This window comes from Arachis stenosperma, chromosome 9 (assembly GCF_014773155.1).
Source record: "Arachis stenosperma cultivar V10309 chromosome 9, arast.V10309.gnm1.PFL2, whole genome shotgun sequence".
NCBI lineage: Eukaryota > Viridiplantae > Streptophyta > Magnoliopsida > Fabales > Fabaceae > Arachis > Arachis stenosperma.
The window spans coordinates 64,433,914-64,453,248 of NC_080385.1; the positions used below are offsets into that span (position 1 = coordinate 64,433,914).

Consider the following 19,335-nt stretch of genomic DNA (forward strand, 5'->3'; position numbering starts at 1 on the left):
CCGCATAGCTCACGCGGCCGCGCAGATTGGAAAGCACAAGCGACGCGGTAGCGTGGACGACGCGGACGCGTGGCATGGAAAAGCCCGAGTGACGCGTCGGCATGGGTGACGCGATCGTGTGACATGTGCGATCTGCATAATCTGCAGAATTCGCTGGGGGCAATTTTGGACCTGATTTCGACCCAGTTTTCGGCCCGAAACAGCAGACTGGAGCTGGAGAACATGCAGAAACAGAGCACAACATTCATTCTACACAGTTTTCAGTTTTAGATCTAGTTTTCACTCGTCCTTTAGGTTTTTCTCTTTAGGTTTTAGAATTTAATTTTCAATTGGTCTTAGCATTGGAACATTGAGAAGAGTTATTTCCTCATCAAGACTTCGTCATTCTAGTTCGTTCTCTTAACTTGGTTTATTTCTTCCATGTTCTTTGCTTTGTTTAATTTTGTCATTTGAATAATTTTATGATTATTTAATACAAGAATTTTTTCTTTCATTTTAATCCATTTTACCTTCCAATAATTCATTTTAGATTTATTATTTACAATGAGCGAGTAGTTCCCCTCACTTGATGGGGAGTTGATTGAAAGGAACTCTTGAATTTGAAAGATTGAAAGAGAATTTGTAATTGGGTTAACTGTTGGATTGCTATCTTGTCACTAACACCAATCCCTTTGAACTAAGTGGGTTGCAACTCGTGAACAGATATATCATTCCAACTTGTTTGACTTTCCTTTACCTAGTAAAGGATAACTAAACAGAACAACCATTCAACAATAGGGATTCCAACTAATCAACTCCCAGTCATGGCTTTTATTTATATTATTCAAATTTCCTCAATTTAATTTTCCATCTACTTAACTCAACTTTTTGGAAACATCTAATTAATAAAATAGCACACTTTCCTGCAACTCGTTGGGAGACGACCTGGGACTCAAACTCCCAGTAATTTTTAATTTAAATTCTCTGTGACATATTTCTAAATTGATAGGCAGGTTTTCGGTGAGTTAAGAACTATACTGGCAACGTAATTAATTTAATAATTTTTAATTCACCACTTTCTGTGCTCCATCAATTTTTGGCGCCGTTGCCGGGGAGTTGCAATAGAGTGCTAAAGTTATTAATTAGAACTTATTTATTTGAATTTTATTTTATTGTTTTTACTATGAGCTGCGTATTTCTTTCGTCAAATGACGCATTCACTACCTGACCCCAACTTGCCAATATTTGATCCTGAAATTAAAAGGATTATTTCACGAATAAGGCGAGCTAAGCGTCGGTTAGTCCTCTCTGAGGACGAATCTGAACCGTCGGTTGAGGAAGAAACCAGCCCCCGTTCTACTGATTCGGTTGTTTTACGTGCAGAAGACATGGCAGCTAGGAGAGCTACCATCCAGGAGGAAGGAGCTCCTGATTTTACGATGCAACCGTTTCAAGCGCATCATCCATCAGTAGCTACAGATTTCGAAATAAAGACCACACTGCTAAATTTGATGCCCAAGTTTCATGGCTTACCTGCTCAAGAGCCCATCAAGCACTTGAGAGATTTCCAGGCAGCTTGTTCTATTGTCAGGCGTGATGGTACTGATGAAACTTCAATTTTGCTGAAAAGCAAGAGAGTGGTACTACACTCAACCTCTAGCAAATGTATCCAACTGGGATACACTCAGAAAGGATTTTTTGGAGAAATTCTTTCCATCTGAAGTTACTGATAAACTGAGGAAGGATATCTCCACCATTGTTCAGGATGACAATAAGTCTCTCTTTGAATACTGGGAGCGCTTCAATAATCTTCTGGAAGCATGCCCCCACCACAGAATTGATAAGATGGTGTTACTCAGCTATATCACACAGGGTATGAGGCCCCAAGATAAGACCACATTAGAAAGTGCTAGCAATGGGTCTATGAAGAAGTACAAGACCACTGATGAGGCATGGCAATTGATCAGTGATTTAGCTGAATCTACTAGGAACCACAGGCAAAGACAAGGCCGTTCAAAAGCCGTTGCAGAAGTATCCTCTAACAGAGAGACTGCGACTATAGCTCAGAGTATATGTGAGATGACCAACTTGCTAAAGCAGATGCAAATGAATCAACAACAAGCTCAGCAAGCTCAACCTCCTCCACCATAGCAAAACCAACAGCTAGTCCGACAGCGAGTTTGCGAAATCTGTGCTGATTATAGCCATTATACTGATGAATGCCCGCAGCTTCAACAAGAAGACAACATGGTGGCATCCACTCATAATTTCTATGACCGCCCCAACCAAGGGTACAATCAAGGTGGAAATAATAACCGTGGATGGCAGGACAATTCTAACCAGAATTGGAGGGACAACAATAACAGAGGAGGCAGAGACAATCAGGAAAATCAGAGGTGGAATAATAACAACAACAGGCAGCAGAATCAACCTTACAGAGCACCTCACCTGAGGCAAAACCAAAGACCACAGAATAATCAACAGTAGACCTCTCAATTCACTCATTCTTCTTTATCTCATAATGAAGAGTTACTACAATCTTTTGAGCGAAGACAGCAGACCATGGAAAATAACATCATGAATGGTATTAATGCCAGTCCGAATGGTCTGACCTCTACTTTGCAAGCTCTTGTCTAACAGATTGGAGCAACACAAAATTCCAGTAACCAACCTTCAAGCTCCACTGGAATCCCCACTCAACCATTACCCAATCCAAAGGGAGGCATTAATGCCATCACCCTAAGGTCCGGAACCACACTATAGGAGAGGAATCAGGAGGAGCCAAGCTCACCAGAACACGCCTCAGCTGAAGAGGTGGTAGAAATAGAAGATGTTGAAGAGGAAGAGGATATACAGGACATAGCTGAAGAAGAAATAGCTCAACCACAGGAGGAAGCACCAAAAGGCGCAGACACTACAGAAAACACTACGCCTATTCCATTTCCACAACTTGCAAGGAAGCCCAGGAAGCAGCTGGAACCCGATCATAAAATGGTAGAAATATTCAAAAAGGTCGAGGTAACTGTTCCTCTTTTTGATGTTATTCAGCAAGTACCTAAATATGCAAAGTTTCTAAAAGATTTATGTATCCATAAAGACAAAATTAATGAATTTGAAACTATTCCTTTAGGTAGTTCTATATCTGCTTTAATGGGAGGATTACCTGAAAAATGTAGTGATCCAGGTCCTTGTATAGTTAGCTGTACTATTGGTGGTGTAGTGATTTATTATTGCATGTGTGATTTAGGAGCATGTGTTAGTATAATGCCTTTGTCTATATATGATATTTTGAGGCTCCCTCCCTTAAAAAGGTCGGCAGCTCGTTTTGTGTTAGTAGATAAAAGTATTATTACAGTGGCTGGAGTTGCTGAAGATGTTTTGGTGAATATTAAAGGGCTTACATTTTCCACTGATTTTTATATCTTGGAGATGCCCCATAATGATTCAGATAAGCCATCATCAATCCTACTTGGAATACCATTCCTGATGACATCAAAATTCAAATTAGATGCTTTTTCAGGAACATACTCCTTTGAAATAGATGGCCGCATAGTAATCTTCAATCTGAATGGAGTCATTAACAACCCTCCAGAAGATCATTCTATCTTCCAGTGTGATGTCATAGATGAAAGTGTAGCTGAAGTTCACAATGAAGAATTAGAATAGAGGCACACTGGACAAGGTCCAAGTGTGGGGACCCTCGTAACTGACAATGAGGGCACTTCGTCATTTTCACAGGCTCCAGATAATCCAGAGCCTGCCCATGATCAGAAGTTAGAATTGAAACCCCTCCCTCCACATCTCAAATACGCTTATCTTGAAGATGAGTAGAAGTTTCCAGTTATCATTGCAAGGGAACTTACTTCTCAACAAGAAGAGCAATTACTTGATGTGCTGAGGAAGCATAAGAAGGCAATTGGGTGGAGTTTGGCAGACATAGTAGGAATCAACCCTCAAGTATGTGAGCACAGAATATTTTTAGAAGAGGGAGCAAGACTTGTCCGTCAAACCCAAAGAAGATTGAATCCCACCATCTTGGAAGTTATCAAAAAGGAAGTGACCAGACTATTGGAAGCAGGTATCATATATCCCATTTCAGACAGTGAATGGGTAAGCCCAGTACAAGTGGTGCCCAAGAAGTCTGGAGTCACTACAGTGAAGAATGAGCATGGAGAGCTCATAGCAACTAGAGTTCAGAATGCTTGGAGAGTTTGCATTGATTACAGGCGTCTCAACCAAGCTACCCGTAAGGATCACTACCTACTTCCATTCATTGATCAAATGTTGGATCGCCTGTCAGGTAAATCACATTATTGTTTTTTAGATGGTTACACAGGTTATTTCCAGATTCATATAGCTCCTGAGGATCAGGAAAAGACCACTTTTACATGTCCTTTTGGGACTTATGCTTACAAGAGAATGCCCTTTGGCTTATGCAATGCACCAGCTACTTTCCAAAGGTGCATGATGAGTCTTTTCTCTGACCTTATTGAGGATTGTATGGAAGTTTTTATGGACGATTTTAGCGTTTATGGTGGTGATTCTTTTAGCCTTTTCTTAGATGGATTATCTAGAGTATTAGATAGATGTGTTAATACAAACCTTGTATTAAATTTTGAAAAATGTCATTTTATGGTAAAACAAGGGATTGTATTAGGACAGGTGGTATATAATAATGGCATTTCTGTAAACCCAGCAAAGGTGAATGTTATTTCTAGTTTACCTTACCCCTCTTCTGTGAGGGAAGTCCGTTCGTTCCTTGGCCATGCAGGTTTTTACAGGAGATTTATTAAGGACTTTAGTAAAGTAGCACTTCCCTTATCCAGATTACTGCAGAAGGATATTGAGTTCGAGTTCAGTGACGATTGCAAACAAGCGTTTGATAAGCTGAAGACTGCTCTGACTCAAGCTCCAATTGTGAGAGGACCAGACTGGAGCAAAGCGGTTAGGAATAATGTGCGATGCTTCCAACCATGTAGTAGGAGCAGCGCTGGCTCAGCGTGAAGGTAAGGATCCTTTTGTTATTGCTTATGCATCTAAGACTTTAGATACTGCCCAGTCCAATTATACTACTACTGAGAAAGAGCTTCTTGCTATTGTTTTTGCTCTGGATAAATTCTGGGCTTATTTACTTGGTACTAGAGTAGTAGTGTATTCGGACCATGCAGCTTTAAAGTATCTATTAGCTAAAAAGGAGTCCAAACCAAGACTTATACGTTGGATACTGCTGTTACAAGAATTTGATTTAGAAATAAAGGATAGGAGTGGTAATCAGAATTTAGTAGCAGACCACCTGATTCGCCTTGAACATATTAAGGATGATTCTACTCCTATAGATGATAATTTTCCTTTTGATAACCTGCAAGCAGTATCTGAGGTAGTCCCTTGGTATGCACCTGTTGCTAATTATTTAGTTAGCCGCACATTTCCTCCAAATTTTCCTAAGCATCAAAGAGACAAGCTGAAAAGCGAGTCTAAATATTATATATGGGATGACCCATATTTATGGAGATGTGGCGCTGACCAAGTAATTAGACGTTGTGTGCCTGAATCAGAATTCCAGTCCATTTTAGAGGCCTATCACTCATCCGTGAGTGGAGGACATTTTGGCCCTCAAAGACCGGCTAGAAAAATCTTAGACTGTGGATTCTGGTGGCCCACTCTTTTTAGAGACGCTGCTGAGTTTTGTAAATCCTGTCTCCCATGCCAGAAATTTGGTAATATATCCAGGAGGGATGAGATGCCTCAACAAATTATGCTTTTCTGTGAAATTTTTGATGTTTGGGGCATTGACTTCATAGGTCCATTTCCAAATTCTAATGGATATTTTTATATATTGTTAGTTGTGGATTATGTTTCCAAATGGGTGGAAGCAATTCCTACCCGTACTGATGATGCTAACACTGTTGTTTTCTTTGTGAGAAACCATATTATATGTCGCTTTGGATCACCACGAGCAATCATGAGCGCTAAAGGCACCCATTTTTGTAACAAGAGACTAACATGATTAATGAAGAAGCATGGGATAATTCATAAAGTTGCAACAGCTTACCATCCCCAAACTAATGGGTAAGCTGAGGTGTCAAACAGAGAAATTAAGTGTATCTTGCAAAAGATAGTAAAGCCACATAGAAAAGACTGGAGCACCAGGCTACAAGATGCACTTTGGGCATATAGAACATCTAACAGGACACCCATTAGGATGAGTCCTTTCCGCTTGGTTTATGGAAAAGCTTGTTATCTCCCAGTTGAAGTAGAACACAGAACCTTTTGGGCAGTTAAGGAGTGCAACATGGGAATTGAGAAAGCCGGAGCTGAAAGGATGTTGCAGCTGCAAGAACTGGAGAGCCTTCGCCTAGAAGCTTATGAGAACTCAAGAATATACAAGGAAAAGATGAAGGCTGTACATGATCAAAACATCAAGAAGAAAGAGTTCCAACCTGGGAATTTAGTCCTCCTTTTATAAATCTCGACTAAGGCTCATGCCAGGTAAGTTGAGATCAAGATGGGAAGGTCCATACAGAGTAGAGAAGGCCGAACCGTACGGAGTTTATCACCTAAGCCATCCTTCAAGCTCTGAACTAATTAAGGTTAATGGACAACGCCTGAAGCTATACCATGGTGAGAAGATGCAGAGAAACAAGGAGCTTGAGATCTTCCTTTTGGAAGATCCCCACATAGCAGAAGATTGAGCTAGTGGTGCGTCCAACTTACGGACGTTAAAGCAAAGTGCTAGGTGGGAGACAACCCACCATGGTATGATCGTTCTTTTCTTTATTTTTAATTTTTCCTATTCAATAACACTTCTCTTTATTAGTACTTTCATGCATCTGCATTTACATGTTTTTATTTTTCATTTAAAAAAAAAATTTCGCTACGCGACGCGATCGCATCAGCAACGCGTCCGCGTCGTTTGGAGAGTAAAGAAAAACAAAAGTGAATAGAGAGTCACGCTGGAGCGTGGCTGGAGGCGTGCCACTGGCACAAATCGACCCACGCGATCGCGTCCCTGAAGTGTTCACGTTGCATGGGAATCATGGCCTCCCACGCGACCGCGTGCCCCACGCGGCCGCGTGCCTTGAGTTTTCGACGTAAAAGGGTGCACAATGAAATATTGTGCGAGAGTGGTGCTGGATTGGTGCTGGAAGCACAATCCTTATCACGCGACCGCGTCACCGACGCGGCCGCGTCCTCCATTTTCTGAAGCACACTCACGCGATCGCGTGACCCACGCGATCGCGTCACCCTATTTTGGCAAATAAATTAATTTGAACAGAGAGTTGTGCTGGCGCGAGGCTGCACTCGCGCCAGAAGCATAACATGGGTCACGCGACCGCGTGACCGACGCGATCGCGTGACCATACTTAAAGCGCATCCACGCGAACGCGTACCCCATGCGTCCGCGTCGCATGCGCCGCACAGCTCAACCTAAAATTGCCACATATCTTATCTTTCTCTCCTCCAAATCCTAATTTTTCTTTTCCCTCCTTATTTCTTCTTTCCCCCTTCTTCCTTCTATCTCACCTATCACTTTCTCTCTCCCACCTCTATTACCAAGGTTCTATTTTCTTCCTCCTTCTTTTTTTTCTATCATTATTGTTATTTTATATGTTATTTTCTTTTTCTTTTCTTCTTCTTTTCATTATTCTTATTTTCTTTATTTTCTTCTTTTCCTTTTTACATGGTGTTAGAAATTTATTTGAGTCATTATTCCTCATTATATGCTTGTGGATTGTTACAAATTGTTTGACAATTATTATTATTATTTTTAAGGGATTGCTTGCATGTTCACCTTCATACTTTCTATATCTTATTTACCATGCATGCCATGTGTTTGTGAAAAAGCCCATATAGCATTAAGCACTTTTCTACATTACTTTACTCTACCATTCAATGCTTGCTTTTCACAAATTCTCTTTACTATTGTTTTAATTGAATTTAATTGTCAATACAAACATTTTGGCTTGTTACAACTGATGCTTGGTCTATGCTACTCATGCCCTTTTCCGGCATGCTAATAAGCACCTTGCATCCACTTAGGTTTTGATGCACTCACTATTTTTCATTGATGGCTTTTCATATGTACTCGAGAGCATGTGTTAATGTCAATTACATCTTAATGTGCATCCATCACCACTCTTCCGTTCTCTTCCTTGCTATATATCTATTTGAGGATGGCCACCAAGAAAGGAAAGGAGAAAGCAACTCCTAAACCCCCAGAAAGAAGAGGAACTAAAAGAGCATTAGTGGCAGAGCCCCCTTCAACTGCAGTCAAGCCCTCAACAAAGAGAGTTAAGAGGATAATAAAGGTTGATGAAAAGGAGAAAGCCTTTCCAGCAAAGGACACTGCGCGATTTTCCAATCGCTACTGTGAGCAGATGTTCCCTATCCTGGCAGAAAGGAACTATAACAATGAATACCTACTTATCCTCCCGTCCAATATTGCTACCTTTGTTGAGCCGCGAATTGAACGAAGACAATGGGGTTTCCTACGGAGACAGCCGAGACAGGTCAATCTTTCTTGGGTAGTTGAATTCTACTCTAACTTCTACATGCCAACCCTGCAGTCTGTTTATGTCCGGCAGAAGCAAGTCCCCATTACAGAAGAGGCCATTCAGCAAGCTCTGGGTCTTCCCCCTATTCCAGAAGGAATGGACGCCTTCCAAGAAGCCGCACTTAAGCGCCAGAGGTACCAATTTGACTGGGACTCCGTTCTCGGAGTTATCGCATTGCCTGGCAGCCGTTGGATCTACGGATACCACCGTACCCGCCCTAAGGGAATCTTGGCTTCAGCACTTACTTTGGAGGCTCGCGTATGGGCACAGATCATGTCCCATTACATCTTTCCGAGCACTCATGAGTCCTTCTTCGCTGTGGACATGGCCGTTCTACTATGGTGCATCCTTACAGACCAACCTCTGAATCTCTCAAGCCATATCCGGAATGCTATGGGACACGTACAAATTGCGGGCAATTTACCTTTTCCCGCCTTGGTCTCAGATCTTGTCTCAGTAGCCAGAGTCTCCTACAGAGCTGGGGACACCAAAGCCGTGCTTCCATGGGATGATCAGTATGTCCCTAACGGGAAATACCTCAGACTTCCAGCAGCCACTACAAGTCTTCCTACTGCTCCAGTTGAAGATAATCCTTCTTCAACCCCACAAGCACCTACAACTGATGAATTGCTCCAGCAGATAATCAAAAGGTTGGATCAGCAAGAACACAAAGCTAAATTGAGAGAGCGCTGCAACAACCGAAGATTCAAACACCTCAGGGAGCTACTTAGAGGAGATTACAAAGACTCGGACACCCCGGAATCCACTTCTTTTACTAGCACAGGGAGCCATGACGGTCCCGATTGTGGAGATACTGCTTCCAGCCCACCCTTGTTCCTGACAGATGGCACCGAGGACAGTGCAAAGCCTTAAGTGTGGGGAGGTCGGTCAGTACCTGACTTCCGGAGGTAATTTCTCTTCTCTAGCACCAATAATTAGGATATTTTAGTTAGATTTTATTTCTTTTATAGAATAGAATAATTTGCATAGGTTAGGATAGTTGCATGCATGTTCTACTTGATTGAAAAGACAATAAGTTTCTTCTAAGACTCTATCTTTGGAACAAAATTTCACTAATTTTTCAAAATTTTTATGATAAAATTGCTTGAGTTGTATTTGGAACATGATGTTTGAGCTAAAGAACACACAACCTGTGAAAGATTTGAGCCTTTATGTATGGTTAAGTTATTTAACCATAATTATTTCATTCTTGTGTGTTTACTTCTCTATGATTGTAATCTATATTTTGTTTTATCTTATATGTCCAATATTTATTATATTTACATGCTTGCACAAGATTGAGGCCATTATTTGTTTAAACTCACTTATCCAAATTAAGCCTACCCTTTTTAATTACCTTTGTTAACCACTTTGAGCCTTTAAATCCCATTTGTTCTATATTTTACCACATTACTAACCTTAAGCTGAAAAACAATTGTATATCCCAAATTGAATCTTTGGTTAGCTTAAGATAGAATTGTGTGTGCTAGTTAGGTATGGGAAATTGTGGGAACAAAAGTTGTTAAGGGAATGTGTCATGAAAATTTAATGGGAATTTGGATACCTACTCATGTGAAACTATAAGAATAAAAAAATCTATGTGCATTGATAAGCTATATTTATTTTAATGTGTAAAAAAAATAAATAAATAAATAAATAAGGGAACAAAATTACCCCAATGTTGAATTCAGAATTCAAAGATCAATGCACGTATGATAGAATCAAAATACAAAGTGATACATGAGTATGGATTGAAAAAAGGAAATTCTGGGTAGCTAGGTATGAACTTTAAGATTACATTAAACATATATAGGTTAGGTTGAAGCTTTGGTTAATTAAAGATTCAATTTATCAGCTCACTTAACCATATGTATACCCCTACCTATACCTTGGCCCCATTACAACCTTGAAAAGACCTCATGATGTTTGCATTGGTATATTAACTGTTGTTGATTGGTTAGGAGAAAAACAAAAGTTAGAAAGCATGATTAGAGAAGGATAGAGTGATTACCCTATACACTAGAGATTAGAGCGTACATACATTATCAGTGACGGTTCAATGCTTGAATTTTCATGTTCCCTGCTTTCATAGGCTATCCTCTTGCATTTTTATCTGTTTTACTGTATAAGGGTAGAATTAGTGGAATTTGATTTGTAATTGTTTCGAAGAGCTTATTTACTTTTGATCAAGTGGGCAAGAATCATATAGTTGCATTTATTTACATATATAGGATTGCATTGCATTTCATGAGTTTCTACATGTTCATATTTGTCTACTTTATCTCTTTCAATTAAGCATAAGGACATTCTAATGTTTAAGTGTGGGGAGGTTGATAAACCACTATTTAATGGTTTATATTGTGTTTAATTGTGTGGTTTTATCATGATCCTTACCCACTTATTCATTAAATTAGCATGCATTTAGATTTCCTTCCTGAATTTATTACATGGTTGAAAACTGCTTCTTAGAGACTTTAATTATGTATTGTTAATTCTCCTTTATTCCATTCGATGCCGTGATCTGTGTGTTGAGTGTTTCAGGCTTTACAGGGAATGAATGAATGGGAGATTGGAAAAGAAGCTGGCAAAAATGGAAGGAACACAAGAATTTGAGGAGATAACCAGCGAGAAGTGACGCGGTCGCATGGCTCACGCAAGTGCGCGAAGGGGAGCAAATCACAGTGACGCGGCCACATGGCTCACGCGGCCGCGCGGATTGGGAAAGCTGAAGTGACGCGGTAGCGTGGACGACGCGGACGCGTGGCATGAAAAAGCGCGAGTGACGCGTCCGCATGGGTGACGCGTTCGCGTGACATGTACGATCTGCATAATCTGCAGAATTCGCTCGGGGCGATTTTGGACCTGATTTTGACCTAGTTTTTGGCCCGGAACAGCAGACTAGAGCCAGAGAACATGCAGAAACAGAGCACAACATTCATTCTACACAGTTTTCAGTTTTAGATCTAGTTTTCAATCCTCCTATAGGTTTTTCTCTTTAGGTTTTAGAATTTAATTTTCAATTGGTCTTAGCATTGGAACATTGAGAAGAGTTATTTCCTCATCAAGACTTCGTTATTCTAGTTCGTTCTCTTAACTTGGTTTATTTCTTCCATGTTCTTTGCTTTGTTCAATTTTGTCATTTGAATACTTTTATGATTATTTAATACAAGAATTATTTCTTTCATTTTAATCCATTTTACCTTCCAATAATCATGTCTTCTTTTAATTCCCTTTCATATGTTATGGATTTATTATTTACAATGAGCGAGTAGTTCCCCTCACTTGATGGGGAGTTGATTGAAAGGAACCCTTGAGTTGGAAGGATTGAAAGAGAATTTGTAATTGGGTTAACTGTTGGATTGCTATCTTGTCACTAACACCAATCCCTTTGAACTAAGTGGGTTGCAACTCGTGAACAGATCTATCATTCCAACTTGTTTGACTTTCCTTTACCTAGTAAAAGATAACTAAACAGAACAACCATTAATTATAAATTAATCCAAAAATCACTCCATCAATAATAGAGATTCCAACTAATCAACTCCCAGTCAAGGCTTTTATTTATATTATTCAAATTTCCTCAATTTAATTTTCCATCTACTTAACTCAACTTTTTGGAAACATCTAATTAATAAAATAGCACACTTTCCTGCAACTCGTTGGAAGACGACCTGGGACTCAAACTCCCAGTAATTTTTAATTTAAATTCTCTGTGACATATTTCTAAATTGATAGGCAGATTTTCGGTGAGTTAAGAACTATACTGGCAACGTAATTAATTTAATAATTTTTAATTCACCACTTTCTGTGCTCCATCAGCGTCGCTTGACAATTTGCTGTCCATGTGTACGCGCCATGTACGCGTACGCGTCGCCATGCGACCTTCCATCCGCGCGTGCGCGTCTTTTGCGCGTGTGTGTTGATGAGTTCATCCCAAATCCTTGACTTTCCATGATTTCTCCACTTGTATGCTCATCCTCTTTATCCCTTCGATCCATTCCTAGCCTTTCCATCTTGAAATCACTAACAAACACATCAAGGCATCTTGTGGAATCAAAGGTGAATCAAAATTAATCAATTAAGGGCCTAAAAAGTATGTTTTTTCAACTTAAGCATAATTTAGGAGACAATCATGAAACCATGCTATTTCATTGAATAAATGTGGGAAAAGTGGATAAAATCCACCTAGATTAAGCACAATACATACCACGAAATAGTGGCGCATCAGCGATTTGCAATAAATAAGTCAGCGCTGGGAATTGTGCGTACGCACACATGCTGATTTTTCTCCTGTGCATGGGCACAGGTGCTGATTTTGATCCTTGTGCGTGGGCACAGAAGGTGTGCGTGGGCACAAGCTGAAAAGCTTTTCTCCTTTGATTTCTTCATGTTTTCTCCCAATTCCATGCTTTTCTTCCACTCTTATCAAGCCATTCCAACCTATTACACCTGAAGTCACTCAAAAAAACCATCAAAGCATCGAATGGGATAAAAGTGTGATAAAACTAATTACTTTAAGCACAAAATAGCATGTTTTCACAATTAGGCTCAATTTAAGGAGAGAACACAAAAATATGCTATTTGGATGAATAAATGTCGGTTTATATGATAAAATCCACTCAAATCAATCCAAAACTTATTATTATTAAATATGGATTCATCAATTCCCCACACTTAAATAGTAGCATGCCCTCATGCTAAACACATTCAAAGGAGAATGATCAAAGGGCAACAACTTATTAAATGCAACTACTTACATTCATGCAACTATACTAAGTGCTATCTATCTATATATGTACTATGATTTCCTATTGAGTTTGGCAAAAACAAACAAAAGAATCTCAATCAATCCAACAATAAATTATTAGGGCTAAGACAAGGGATCAATGCAATATGATCCACATCCAAAGATTTGATTTGAAATTTACAAAAATTAACAAGCAACTTGCAAGAAGATATAGGATAAGAGATGGGAACATAGAATTGAGCAATTGAACCTCTCACCAGAAGTGTTTACACTTTAGTCGCTCAGTGTGTAGGGCATAATCACTCAATTCTCCTTTAATCATGTTTCTCAAAGATTTGCAAGTCATCTAACAATCAGCTAATATTTGATTAATGAATGCAAATATCATGAGGTCTTTAGAGGGTTGTAATGGGGTTAGGGTTAGGGTAGAATTAATATGGTTAAGTGGGCTAATAGATTGGATCTTTGATTAGCTCAAGTATCCCACCTAATCCTATATCATCCTATATACATAACAAAACAATCTAACTTCCAATTTATCCCCTTTCTCACATTCACTCATGCATCCTCTTTCCAATTCACACACATATGCATCCTTTATTTACATTATTATTGTTCATACCCTGGGTCAAGCTGTCCGACCCGGGATGTTTAGCGACAAGCCGACCGACCTCTTCAGGCCAAATACCCGACCTCTTTGGGCCAAATACCCGACCTCTTCAGGCCAAATGCCCGACCTCTTCTCAAAGAGCTCGGCCAAATGCCCAACCTCTTCTCAAAGAGCTCGGCCAACTCGCCAAAGGAGCCCAAAGCAGGCCCAAAACGAAGGAACACAGCCCAATCTAAAGGCAGCCAAAGCCCAGAAAGATAAAGGCGGTTCCCTTGAACATAAGATGACCTCACTTAAAGATAAGATAAGATAACTAACTTATCTTATCCACAGGAGGCCACTTCTCACCATTATAAATACACTGGAGCACCCAGGTATAACTCATACTCTGATTCTACATAAAACCTGTTTAATACCCATGCTAACTTAAGCATCGGAGTCCCTTGCAGGTACCCCCCACCCTCCAGGGATGAAGGATCAGCACCATCACCAAGTCCAACAAGTCGGACACGGCGGCCCCAGCCATCATCATCAAGTCGGACACAACATAGAAGATCTCGTCCGAGATCGACCTACAGTTTCAGGTAACCCTCGGAACATTGGCGCCGTTGCCGGGGAACCTGGAAGTCATCCCATCACCATGGCGGACAACCATGACAACGACCATGATTCAGATCTAGAGGATAGAACACCGCACAAAGACGCGGATACTACACCAAAGGATACTCTTCAACCCACCAAAGGCGAGAATTCGCCAAAAAAGGAGGCTATGGAGGCACTTCAAGATCGCTTAAAGCAACTCGAAAAAAAAAAAAGGTGGAACATCAACAAGAAGCTGAGAGAGACCTACGAAGGGAAGTTAGGTGATGCCACAAGTTAAAGGACAAGCTCCTAAAACTCGAAGCAGATCTCAAGGCCAAAACAACTCGATCCGGTCACGAAGACAGCCCCTACAAAGATCAAGACCCACTCACCAAAGATATCATGAAAACTAAAGTCCCAAAGGACTTCAAGGCTCCCGACATGATCCCGTACGGTGGCACATTGGATCCAAGCCATCATCTCAGTAATTTCAGAAGAATGTACCTCACCGACACATCGGACGCCATTCGATGCAAAGTCTTCCCGACTACTCTAACGAAGACAGCAATATGGTGCTTCGACAGTTTGTCTCCAAGATCCATCACAAGTTTGACGACCTTGTTAAGAAGATTCCTCGCCAGGTTCTCCACCCAGAAGGGTAAAGAGTCCAAGAAAAGAGAAGATCAATCGGAGAAGATCCCACCACCTCGCCCAATCAAAAGCAAAAAGAAGAAAGAGGTCGGACAAGTTGAAGGTCCACCTCACACCGAAGATGTCGGGCGAGTTTAAGGTCCACCTCACACGGAAGAGGTCGGGCGAGTTAAGGTCCACCTCACAACAAAGAGGTCGGACAAAGTTTAAGGTCCACCTCACACCGAAGATGTCGGGCGAGTTTAAGGTCCACCTCACACCAAAGAGGTCGGACAATTCGGGGATATGAGGTCCGACACATACCTCGGAAGCAGAACGCCCGAGCTGATGCATTTTCCAGCCAACACCAAACCAGGGGGCAACAACAGAAGCCTCATCCAGGCTACATTACAAGACCACAACAAATCAATCTTGAAGGCGGTATAAGGGATGTACTCAGGGTCATCCAGCCAATCAGGAATGCCGTCCGGGATCTTAGTATATATCTCAAAGACATAGGTCAACTATGGGGTTACTACCAAACAACTCGGGCAAATAAGGAAACAACTCGGACAATAACAGCAAAACATCAAGTGACAGACGTGGCAGTAAAAGGGAAACCCCAGGATTCACACAAAAGTCCAGGGGCACCCTTTGGAGGCAACAACAGAGTAAAACCCAAATACAAAGGAAAGAACTCGACCTACTTCCAAGAGTCCGAGAGAGAGCTCAGATCAAGGAAGAGGCGTTAAAACGTCAAATGGCCTCAAGATACAATCAGAAGGTAGTACAGCAAAGCTCTGCCAACAACAATCTCATCCTAATCCAAAATGATATCGGAACAACTCGAATTGGAGAAGAAAAGCTAGCATCCAACTAGAAAGGACCATACCAAGTTGTTTAGAAGAACTGGGGAAAGGTTGCTACAGACTGTCCAAACTCGAAGGGCAAGAGCTACCAAGGTCATGGCATGCCTGCAATCTAAAAAAGGGCGCCAAGCCGAGATCCAAAAAGATTGCCCGACCTAGAAAGATAAGTACTAACATGTACACACTCTTATTTTTATATTATTGTTTAAAAGATTGCAGATTCCCTAAAAAGTTTTCTACCAAGACACCTGACTACGGCAGGTCGACAAAGTGAAAATCAAAATTCACTGCTCAACCAAGACGCATTAAATCTGAAGTATTCATCAAGTAAAAAACAGATTCACGGTACGATCTCGATAGGAATGATTGTCCGACAAAGGTGAAAACGCGATCCACCTAAAGGACGATCAAACCGGGACAGAAACCACCATCTACAAATCGGCAAAGATGAACACATAATAATACAAACAAGTTATAAAAGTAATCCCTGAAAGAGACCTGACAAAGGTCCAAGAAAGAGGATTACAAAAATAACTTAGAAGAGGACGACATAAAGAAGTCGGCCTCCTACAAACAAGTTATAAAAGTAATCCCTGAAAGAGACCTGACAAAGGTCCAAGAAAGAGGATTACAAAAATAACTTAGAAGAGGACGACATAAAGAAGTCGGCCTCCTACAAACAAGTTATAAAAGTAATCCCTGAAAGAGACCTGACAAAGGTCCAAGAAAGAGGATTACAAAAATAACTTAGAAGAGGACGACATAAAGAAGTCGGCCTCCTACAAACAAGTTATAAAAGTAATCCCTGAAAGAGACCTGACAAAGGTCCAAGAAAGAGGATTACAAAATAACTTAGAAGAGGACGACATAAAGAAGTCGGCCTCCTACAAACAAGTTATAAAAGTAATCCCTGAAAGAGACCTGACAAAGGTCCAAGAAAGAGGATTACAAAAATAACTTAGAAGAGGACGACATAAAGAAGTCGGCCTCCTACAAACAAGTTATAAAAGTAATCCCTGAAAGAGACCTGACAAAGGTCCAAGAAAGAGGATTACAAAAATAACTTAGAAGCGACCGACATGAAGAAGTCGGCCCAAAGCTACAGCTTGGAACAACAAGAAAAAGTCGGACCAACAAAAGCTACAGCTTGGACCGACAAGAAGAAGTCGGACCAACGAAAACCACAGCTTGGACCGACAAGAAGTCGGACCAACGAAAGCTACAGCTCGTCGACACGAGAAATTGGACCAACGAAAAGCGTGCGCTAAAAAGGGACATAGCTTTGCCCAAAAAGCCACGGCTCCATGACAAGGCTATCAAAATTGTTCAGACCAACTAAAAAGGTTCTACCAAAGAACACTAAAAAGTCGTCGGACAAGTTAGCCCCAAGGACCACCTCAACCAAGCAGAAAGTGGACAAAACCGGCAGTGATCAAAAGAGGTCGGACAACGAAATACCGACACTCTACAAAGATCCACAAAAGGGACAAAGACATCTCGCAACGGCCAGAGGAATGCCAGGAATGCTTTGCTAAAAGGTACGAAGTCTTGAAAAAAGACACTACTTAAAAAGCAAAAGCACAAATCAAAACGGCGCTAAAAAGTCATCCAAACAGACTATAAAAGGTTTCCCATCAGGAACTATACCTAAAAAGTTGTTGGATTATGACTAAAAAGCCCGAACAGTGAAGACAAACAAGTCGGAAGAAGGCTGAAAAGACCTCTCAACAAACTAAAAAAGGCAATGCCAAACTCGCACAAGATAAAACTACTCAAGATCGACCAAAGTCAGGATGCTTGAGCACGACTTCCCCCAAAGAGAGCACGATCTCACGGAAAGATCGAACTCAAGCAGGGGCAAAGTCGTACAGGTCGACGTCAGCTAAGAAGAGGCGCAAGTACAATCTCAAAAAAGAACAAGCCAAAAGGATAAGAAAAAACCTTAAAGCTCAAAAGGTGCTTAGCTAAAAGGGATACAACTCCACTCAAAGAAGGCACAATCTCAAACAGGGCTACGTACGTCATCCGAGACTAAAAAATGTTCTACATAAAGAACACTAAAAAAGTCATTTCACTAAAAGTTCGGATATCAAGCCGCAAAGACAAGCTTCGCCAAAGCAGAGGATTGTCGACACAAACTTAAAGCAAAGGCGTGATCCAGAAAGCAAGGGTAGAAAACCCACGCTACCACTCAAAAGAGGTTGGACTGCGAAGTACCAAAACCTCTAGAAAATCTACAAAGATTGCAAAGCAATGAAGAAACAAGCCAGACAGATGCTTGAGCACGACTTCCAAAGAGATTGAAGCTCTGAAAAGCATGATCTCATGGGAGGATCGAACTCAAGCAGGGGCACTGTTCATACCCTGGGTCAAGCTGTCCGACCCGGGATGTTTAGCGACAAGCCGACCGACCTCTTCAGGCCAAATACCCGACCTCTTTGGGCCAAATACCCGACCTCTTCAGGCCAAATGCCCGACCTCTTCTCAAAGAGCTCGGCCAAATGCCCAACCTCTTCTCAAAGAGCTCGGCCAACTCGCCAAAGGAGCCCAAAGCAGGCCCAAAACGAAGGAACACAACCCAATCTAAAGGCAGCCAAAGCCCAGAAAGATAAAGGCGGTTCCCTTGAACATAAGATGACCTCACTTAAAGATAAGATAAGATAACTAACTTATCTTATCCACAGGAGGCCACTTCTCACCATTATAAATACACTGGAGCACCCAGGTATAACTCATACTCTGATTCTACATAAAACCTGTTTAATACCCATGCTAACTTAAGTATCGGAGTCCCTTGCAGGTACCCCCCACCCTCCAGGGATGAAGGATCAGCACCATCACCAAGTCCAACAAGTCGGACACGGCGGCCCCAGCCATCATCATCAAGTCGGACACAACATAGAAGATCTCGTCCGAGATCGACCTACAGTTTCAGGTAACCCTCGGAACAATTATTATCATTTATTTTATTTTCTTTTCTTTTTCTTTTTCTCCCCTTCTTTTTTTTTAACAAAATATGTACACCAAAATTTTTCTTTTATTATATAAAAGAGATGCATATGCTTTAAGTAATATATGCATGAGTGATTACCCATTTTTCCAAATATTTCACAATAAGAACCCAAAACACTTATTAACAATGTTTTTTCATAAATTCCCCCCACACTTGAATAACACACACACACACACACACACACACACACACACACACTCAAACCCAAGCTAATCAAAGATATAATTCATTGTCATAAATGGTTTTCTGCTTAGGGCAAAAGTTGTGCTTAAAATTAGAACAAAAGGGGAATTAAAGGCTCAAAAGTGCTTTACAAAGGTAGATGTAAGGGTTAGCCATATGGGTTTTTG

General features: G+C 40.9%; 1 protein-coding gene and 1 non-coding gene across 2 annotated transcripts; one reads left to right on the plus strand and one right to left on the minus strand.

Moving 5' to 3' along the window:
- The first annotated feature begins 1,187 nt into the window (after positions 1-1,187).
- On the plus strand, positions 1,188-2,466 carry LOC130949570 (uncharacterized). The gene is made up of 2 exons (XM_057878250.1): positions 1,188-1,619; positions 2,209-2,466. The coding sequence occupies exons 1-2, from the start codon at positions 1,188-1,190 to the stop codon at positions 2,464-2,466; spliced, it is 690 nt and encodes a 229-aa protein (XP_057734233.1).
- Positions 1,711-1,817, minus strand: LOC130953324 (small nucleolar RNA R71). The gene has a single exon (XR_009075495.1). It is a non-coding gene; the product is annotated as a small nucleolar RNA R71 (small nucleolar RNA).
- Positions 2,467-19,335: the final 16,869 nt, after the last annotated feature.